We start from the raw sequence: 8605 nt of genomic DNA, 5'->3' as shown, positions 1-8605 counted from the left end.
CGCTAACAGATGAGTTACTGTCGACTGTATAAGACTCTTGAGATGTGAGCACTCCTGCTAATCCCTTGAAGTTTCCATGTGAGGGGTTTTTACAGTGCGGACTAAAACCAACTCCCCCAGTTGCACCGTGGTACTGCGAAGAAAAAATACGGGTGGGAGTCTCTGTACGTGTGGGAAGTTTCTTCGGTTTTCTCTGCTGCGTATTTTGTTCCCAGGATTGATATTTCGTGGTAGAACACTCCTTCCGTGAGTTTTCGAGATCTCTTTTTTGTCTTTTCGGTAATGGTGGTGGTGCTACTCCTTGTGGAGGTCCTGTTGGGGTCGTGAAATTTCAGTATTGTTACAAAATAAAAATTCCTGGTTGTGTTGATATCATAAATCTGTCGAGGTTGAACTAGTGGTTGAAAGACTGAAAGAGGTGCTCGTTGTAGTGGTCGTTGTCAGACCTGTAGATGTTGAACTGAAGGTGTTGTAGTAGTGTGGTAGTCAGATCAGTGGCGGTTGAGCTAGTAGTCGTTAGACTTGTGGATGTGCTAGTCGTGCTCGTTGTTGTAAGGCTTGTGGACGTTGAACTGGTTGTTGTGGTGGTGGTCGCAGTCGTCAGATCTGTCGAGGTTGAACTAGTCGTTGTCAGACTTGTGGAAGTGCTGGTAGTGCTAGTAGTGGTAAGGCTGGTAGATGTTGAGCTTGAGGTTGTGGTTGTGGTGGTTGTGGTCAGATCGGTAGAAGTAGAACTAGTCGTTGTTAGACTGGTCGAAGTGCTAGTCGTACTGGTCGTTGTGAGACTGGTAGACGTCGAGCTGGTTGTGGTAGTGGTGGTCGTTAGACTCGTGGAAGTGCTGGTGTACTGGTGGTTGTCAGATCCGTAGATGTTGAACTCGTTGTTGTGGTCTCGTTGTGAGATCAGTCGATGTGGAACTTGTTGTGGTTAGAGTGGTGGATGTAGAACTAGACGTTGTTGTGGTGGTGGTGGTGGTAGTAGTGGTAGATGTAGAACTGGAAGTCGTTGTAGTGGTGGTCGTTGTGAGATCCGTGGAGGTGGAACTCGTCGTGGTCAGACTTGTGGAAGTTGAAGTCGTGGTTGTGGTCGTTAGACTAGTAGATGTTGAACTGGTCGTCGTCAGACTTGTCGACGTGCTTGTGCCGGTGGTGGTGGTACTAGTCGTTGAGGTCCCTGTGGTGGTTGTGCTCGTGGTGGACGTGCCAGTTGTGGTAGTGCTAGTGGTGGACGTGGATGTGGTTGTAGTACTTGAGGTGGAGGCGGTGGTGGTTGTCGTGGTACTGGAAGTCGTCGTGGTTGTTGTGGATGTGGAGGTAGAGGTTGAGGTAGTCGTGCCGGTGGTGGTGGCTGTGGCCGATGTAGAGGTAGAGGTAGACGTTGTAGTTGTGGTGGTAGTCGATGTACTGGTCTGAATAGAAGTTGTGGTGGAAGTTGTGGTTGTGCTTGTCGTCGTAAAGGAGGTGGCTCGGCCAAGGCAGTTGTAGGTTGGATAAGGGGTAACAATTTGGCGAGACTTGAAAAAACACCGTGCGGAGTGGTTGACACATAGGACGAGAACACGCCCCCTCCATTGACAGCGTAAACTACCGGACTGTTCGGGGCACCGCAAGCAATGTTGTTGGCATCCCCGCATGGAACCCTACAGAATCCCATATTGTCGAATGTGAGACCGCTATTCACGGTTGGGGAGCAGTAGCAGTCCCTCCCGTTGACCATGCCCATCGCGTCATAATTGCCTGCGTTGCAAATGCTTGCACAGTTCTCCAGTGTTGCAGGACTGATGTTCAATCTCGTGAGAGAAAGAGCCGAGTTGAAGACCGCCGTTCCGCCACCCGTACCAAATACGCTGCTTCCGTAGCAGCCGTTGATCAGATAAACACGCTGACCTGCTGAGACCGAAGGAGGTCGAATCAGAGCTGGTCCGGTGTTGATGATTAAACTGGAGGGATAACTTGGCTGCGCCAGAACCTTCGGGGGACCCAGGAGACTGGTTGGGGGATCAAAACACTCATAGTCTGGCTCAGCTTGCGTTGCCTTAAAGCCCGGGATGATCGGTGAGTAGCAACCCTGGAGCTCGGGGTTGATATAGACAGGCATATACGGTCCCCGGCCGCAACACCTCCCGGTGGCAATATCGCAGTTGCCGTTGGTACTATGATACATCTTGTTAACTCGGTAATCCCTAAGGCCACCTTCCCTGAACTGTTGGGGGTTTGCTTACCCCCCAAGTGATGTACATGTTGTGTTGCAGTCTCCAGGGACAGGGAGGAGTTCTGGTCTAGCTCGAAATGAAGGAAAGCCAAACGTGGTTCCGCAAAAGCATCGAGTTGAACCGCTGAGTTCATGTTAGCTCTCCTCTTTTCAAGGCAAGACGACCTGGTCCATACGAATCTACCACGCCTGCCACGAGGGGATAACCCAGGCCAGCACATCTGTTCCAACACTCGTCGACCGTGGGGACGGTGAAAGTGGCACGGCTGTCACCCGAGGGCATGCCACTCGGGAGATAGAAGCAGCCCAAGTAGTTGTAAAACCCTGCAATGTACGGGTTTTGCGCTTGAATCGGCACCTGCGAGTTTGCAGCAAAGGAAGGGTCGACGTAGATTTGAGCGTCTGAGCCGCCACCGCAGGTCTGATTGGGGTTGCCCTGGCAGGGAATCTGGCAGACTGCATCTTGCGTTGGGCTGTATCCCACAGGTAGCTGGATACCGCATCTGCAGGAGTTATCTCTCATGGCGGCAAACTTGTACCCGAAACCACGACAGGCTCGGGCACAGTCAAGACCGGTAGCGGTGTTGTTGTAGTTGGAGCCGGGACTCCATCCTGGAAAACTCCTTGAGGGATCTGACGGCAGATAGCCCTGCGGATCGAACTGGAAATATGTCGGCTGGGCGACGGAGATGAAGTTCTTGAAGCATCCTAGATTGATAAAGTTGTCAGAACCGCAGGCTTGTAACTCACGTTGTACTGTGCCATAGTAGGCTTGTCCATCGGTGATGCCCGCAAAACTCAATATGGTCAGGAGCACGGCCAGAATGGCCTGTCCCGTCCGGTTCCGCATCCTTGCGGTTGTCTCGCTGGGCAAAATCAATTTCCTGGGAGGCAAAGGCAGGCAGGTGAAAAGCCGGATGGTAGAACAGGACTGTCAAAGTGACGAGCCAGCAGAAAGCAGCCTTGGCTACGGAGGCAGAAAAGAATGACTGCGGGACGTAGCCTCAGGGAGCTGACGAGAAAAAGTTCTTGACAGCGGCCCGCGAGCGTGCCCGGCAACGTGGGTTTGTATATGATAACCATCGTGACACTGGCGTCGCGAACGCGGTCCACTTTCCCCATGGTTGTTGAGACGCGACCAAGACAGGGCGATCGAGGCATGGAATGTTCACTGAGTGGTGGGTAGAATTTGAAGTGATGAAGAGAGCAAGGAGAAGGGGAGAATTCCTGGTGGTCTCAGTCCTCAGGAATAAAAAGGGATGAGGGGCCAATCGATCGGGACGGCATTTCTAGGGAGAGTGGCTAGGCAACATGTACAACGAGGGCGAGGGACAAATGTGCACTGAGTGAGTGAACCATCGATATTTGTGTAAGTTGGTGATGCTATCATCTAGATACCTAACACTTTAGAGCTGTGCATCAGTAGAAGCCATGCGTTTCCCTCGCAAAAGCTCACTTACAATGGTGTTTCCATCCCGGACTCCCAACACCCGTCCGCTCGTCCCAGACAAAACCTGACCCGTAAAACCGACGATGGTTTCTAACAGCAAAAGCAGCAGAGTGCCAACTTGGCGGAAAATGATAAGCATAAAAGATCCAACTCCCCAGCCATCCCCGGGCTCTCGCATGGAGTTATCAAGTGGTGCCATGGTCCAAGTTCCACGCCCCCTAGCCATCGAACTCGACCCCAACAACTTTGCCAGCCCCCGCGCCCTTGCCAGGCTCATTACCGGCCCCATTCCCACCACCCCCACCCTCGGGACTCCCGCTGGCACGTCCGGCACCTGCCGCTGTCGCGTCACTAGCTTCAGCGTCTGCACCTGTCAAGAGGTCTCGGTCCGAACTGCGCACGCTTCGCCGTTCCGCATCGCCAGAGTACGCCCCACTCTTTCCAGCCCCTGATGGCCGTCCAAGCCCCACATCATCGTCCTCTTCGTCGTCGTCCTCCTCGGTGCGCTGGCCTGGGAGTGCGTTCTTTTCAAGCTCGCGCTGGGCCTCCTCCATCCTACGGCGGACTTCAGCCGCCACGCGCATCCCGTCGGTGACAATGTTATCCAAGACACCGCGCAGGCCGCGACCTCCAGCGGCAGCACCAGGTGCCCCGGGAGCGCCACCGAGCGCGGCATTGACAGCCCGTCCGGCGCCGATACCAAGACTGGAGAAGGTAGTCAAGGACGATGCGCTGGTGGGTGTGGTCGAAGAGGCCAGACCCTCAATAATGTGAAATGATGCTGGGAAGGATGACTCGAAGAACTGTTCCAGAAGCTCGTCTGCAAGTACAACCATGCGGAATGTTGGGAGAGTAATGTGCAACGGGTTTGATGGGTCCAAGGCGGCGTTGGCCTTGACCGACTGAGCTTTGGACACCCGTCTTCGTGCTGACATGTCATCGTCCGTGGAGAGCCCTGCAGATGCTGAATTCAGTTGCAGCTCAGGTGGCTGGCCGAGCTTTTTGTCAGGGCGAACAGCTGCTGTTTTGGGACTTGCGGATGGTGATTCCATGGCCATGAGATCGTCATCGTCATCGTCGTCATCGCCAATGGCGAAGGCGTCGGGGTCTGCGAGCTCCTCATCATCCTCTAGCTTCTGCGCATCTAGTCGTTCTTGCACGTCTTGTATCGCATTTTGATTCTGTGGATGATCCGGGTCGGCATATTCAAAGCATCTCCTGATGAAGGCGCTGACGCTGCCAAGGAACCTCTCATTGATAGAATGGCCTGGGTTCTCGCCGCCACCGTTCACGTTGTCTGTACTGAGGGCGAGATTCGAACTTGACGGGCTTAGCGTGCCTTCCAGCCCACGGCGAGATAGGAAAAGCAAGGCCTCGGACATGCGCAAAATGCCTTCGCGATCGACCCTGCCGTCTCCGTCGTCATCGTGTAGTTCAAAAAAGTAGTTGATGGTGCCCATGATGTCGCGCTTCCCTTTGATACGAGCCATGCCCGACACAACGTTTTGGAGAGTGAGAGCGGAGGCGGATCCCACGTCCCACTTCGCAAACAGTCGCTGGACAAATTCATGATCTGCCGGTTCGGGACCTGCCCCCCAGGGAGACAACGTCACGTCACCTCGTCTAAAGCTGCCGTAGAAGCCTGTCTGCCTATCCCCCGTAGTCTCACGTCGCGGCGTGCTGGGTGCGTCTGAGATGGCCCATCTGGACATTCCCGCCAGGAATTCACGGAACGCGTCATAGTCCATCAGGCTGGTGCTCGGTCCCAACCCAACCCGACCTTTCTCGATGCTTTCGTCGTGTCCTTCAACAGCAGCCGCCCGTGAGCGGCTGTTCTTGGCTCGCCTTGCTTGCTCCTGCTTAATGATGTGGTCTCGCTGTTGTCTCTCGTACAACACGCCATAGAACCTGTCGTACAAGGCGGCCAACTCATCGGCGCTCAGCAGCTTGCTATCGGGGCCAAGATTTCTGATGGCCGTTCGCTTTGCAAAGCTCTCGATGTTGTTCAGGACGGCGTCCTTGTTTTTGAGGCGAAGCTCGGTAATACTGTTGTGCGTGATGCCCGAGAACTCCTTGAAGGCCACCACCATGAGCTCCTGGAACCGAGTGACCGCCCTGAGTTTGGGATTCTCAGACTTGGGGTGAGCAGATTCATCGAGACGGGCAAAGTAGGACTTGAGGACCGAGATGAAGGCTCCGTCATCCGCCGCATCTAAGAGTTCCTCTCCGTTTATCCTCAAGATGGCCAGGCCAACCTGGAACAGCACTTTGGGGCCCTCGACAAAGAACACGTCCAAGACCCTGAAGGCGAAGACGAGAGGCATCGAGTTGATATAAAGCGAGAGGAACCAAGGCAGCGACACGACAGACAGCTGCACGTCACTCTTCACGAGATGTTCCCACAAGATGGGCATGGTCTTCTCCACCAAGGACTCAAACACCTTTTGGTCGAGAAGGGTGCCGTACATGGTGGTTGAATAGTAACCCGGCACCAACCGATCGCACAGGGCGGAGAGAAGGAAGAAGGCCTGTGCTTCTGACATGTAGATCAGCAAGGCCGCAACGACAATGTTCATCGCCTGGCAGTAGCCAACATCGGCATTGACCCAGCTGTAGGCAGTCAAGACCCGCCGAAGACGGCCGATGCCCTCCTCGCTCTGGAAGCCAGGATATTCCGGAAGACTGCGATTCAGGTCCTTTTCGATCTCATCAATAGCCAGAGATTCCATGCCCGAATGCTTGGCGAGCGTGTCGGCGTACAGTGTTGGGTTTTCAAGCCGCAGATATAGCGACCCAGACGTCAGCTCCCACATCTCACCCCTCAGCCTGTTCGGCAGCCCGACTCTGATTAGTTTGTGGAAGGTAGGCTGACGGATTAATGTCGCATTCCGTCCATTGTCTCTCAAATACTCGGCCCACAGCCGCATCTTGGCCCTGTCTCGAAGCTTCTTGGGATCGCCGGGGTACTTGAAAATGAGGCCCAAGCCGGCATCGGGAGGCGTCGCATTTTTCTGTTCTTCGGGTCGGAGAAGGTATTCAGAATAGCACTCGCTCACCACCTTTTTCAGTTTGGCCACATTTCCAACGTTTGTTCGGAGACCCTTTTTTAGACCATCGCAAAACCTCTCACATGCCTGCCGACTACTGGCCAGCTGGATGGTAATCCGTTGTTCTCTTAGGTCCTTCTTGTCCTTGTCCTTGGCGGCTTCCTGGCTTATACCGTTCCATGTGCTGATAGCTAGGGCAAACTGCAGGCGCATTCAGTGTAAGTCAAAGCAAAGCAGGGCCGTTGAGAGGAGGCTTCTTACCTGAAAGTTCTGGCTGTGAAGCCGCTCGACCCTCCGAATGGATGACAGGGGGAAGGTGAAGCCGTTCCCGCTCGGCCCTCCACCGTGTGTCTGGCCAGTGAATACCGACGAAGTCGGGGTGCTCGCAGACTGCAAGAAACTGGATGGTGTGGTAGAGAAGCAGAGGTAGGACTCGGACAGGTGAAGCTTTCCGGCGTACTGGTAGCCTCTTTCACGGTCTCTGTCGCTCTGTGTGGCGTTGGCAAGGGGAATGGTAAGCTCGGCGGTGATCTCGTAGAGCGGGTGTTGAGAGGCTGGAAGTCTAAACTGGGCTTGAAAGAGGGATGCTTTGGATGGATTTCTGTCCGAGTCGGTGATATTCAAACCCTGAGTGGGGTCCAGTAGCTGTTGGGCTTTTTGCACGAAGCTGGAGAGGTTCAACATGACGAGATTATTGCGTGTATTTGCCTATTCAAAAGAGTGTGTTGGTGGTAATCGGTGCTGGCCCTGCGGCGGCACGAAGCGGTTCGCAAGATCGCAGGGCGGGCTCGGCGTGTGGTCAAGGTTGGACGTGATCGGATGGCATTGCCCAGCAATGTACTGTAGTATAGGTTGCGTGTGTGCGTGTGTGTGTGCGTGGTTTGGTCCAAGTGGCTTACAGTCAGTCGACCACTGCCCCAGCTGAGAGCAAGGCTGTTGTTTGCTCGTCGGTGCAGTGCAGTCAGTGTTGCTGATGCTTCGAGACGGACTGACAGAAGCCTGGCAGCCACAGTCCATGCAGCTGGTGGCTTGGCACGGTTGTGGATTGTGGGGTCTCAGGGAACCTTCTGCTTCGAGCTTGCCCATCCATGCTACCCATTGCCGCACACACACAACCCTGGCTTAACCCTGAGCTAAGCTCGGATCGTGCGGCAAGGGTCTAGTGCCTAGCTGTAGAAGCGCCCTATGCCCCCTCTGCGCTACGCTAGGACCTGGTTTCAACAGCGACAGCCAGCCTCTCTCTCTCACATTCCTTCCTAGAATCCTCTTGAGGATGCGACTGTGGGCACAAATGGAAACGAAACACCAGTCCTACTCCTGTCCAGGGGCCCGTTCCGGCGTCAGAACCCGGTCACCACGTTTCGGTTTGGAAGCCGGGGTTATCCAGCCCTGGTAGACGCCGTTGCTTCCGAGTGCTGTCTGGTCCTTTGATATCCCAGACATCCCAGTTCACCATCATCACCATTGCCGCCCAAGTTGACCGGATCCTGATTCGTCAATGCCAAGGCCAGAGCGGACCTGCCATCGAGAACACCCGAGACTTTGCGCGCTGCCAGCAGATGCTTGGAACCGTCAACCTGCATGGCGAACGTCATCCGCAGGCCATGAAAACATGCCGGGATCTCTTCTTCTTCAGCAGCAGCAGCAGCAGCAGCAGCAGCACCGCCTCTAAAGATTCCGCAACCCCCTCTCCTACCCCTTTGTTCCCCTTGATGAACCTCGAGCCCCTCTTGTTTGCACCCACCCCACGCTTCTCTGTACCCCGCGACCCGAGCCGCAGATACACACCCGCATCCACCATACCCCGTCATTGTCCATAGGTCCGTCCTTTGCCGTCGGCCCCCCTCATCGCATCACTAGTACAGTCTTTCCCCCTCCTCCCTCAGCCCGGCCTCT

At 54.8% G+C, this 8605-nt stretch overlaps 3 protein-coding genes across 3 annotated transcripts; all 3 read right to left on the bottom strand.

The window, feature by feature from the left end:
- Positions 1-1120: 1120 nt before the first annotated feature.
- Positions 1121-2218, bottom strand: PODANS_1_18970 (uncharacterized protein; the record flags this gene model as incomplete). The annotated part of the gene is made up of 1 exon (XM_001907323.1): positions 1121-2218. A coding segment is annotated over one exon (1098 nt), but the record flags the coding sequence as incomplete, so codon positions are not given.
- Positions 2219-2342: 124 nt separating this feature from the next.
- On the bottom strand, positions 2343-3062 carry PODANS_1_18960 (uncharacterized protein; the record flags this gene model as incomplete). Its single annotated transcript, XM_001907322.1, has 1 exon — positions 2343-3062. One exon carries the CDS (start codon positions 3060-3062, stop codon positions 2343-2345), a length of 720 nt encoding a protein of 239 aa, XP_001907357.1.
- Positions 3063-3880: 818 nt separating this feature from the next.
- Positions 3881-7393, bottom strand: PODANS_1_18950 (uncharacterized protein; the record flags this gene model as incomplete). Its single annotated transcript, XM_001907321.1, has 2 exons — positions 3881-6910; positions 6971-7393. 2 exons carry the CDS (start codon positions 7391-7393, stop codon positions 3881-3883), a joined length of 3453 nt encoding a protein of 1150 aa, XP_001907356.1.
- Positions 7394-8605: the final 1212 nt, after the last annotated feature.

The sequence above is a fragment of the Podospora anserina genome, chromosome 1 (assembly GCF_000226545.1).
Source record: "Podospora anserina S mat+ genomic DNA chromosome 1, supercontig 4".
Taxonomy (NCBI): Eukaryota; Fungi; Ascomycota; class Sordariomycetes; order Sordariales; family Podosporaceae; genus Podospora; species Podospora anserina.
This window is presented reverse-complemented; position numbering and strand designations above follow the sequence as displayed.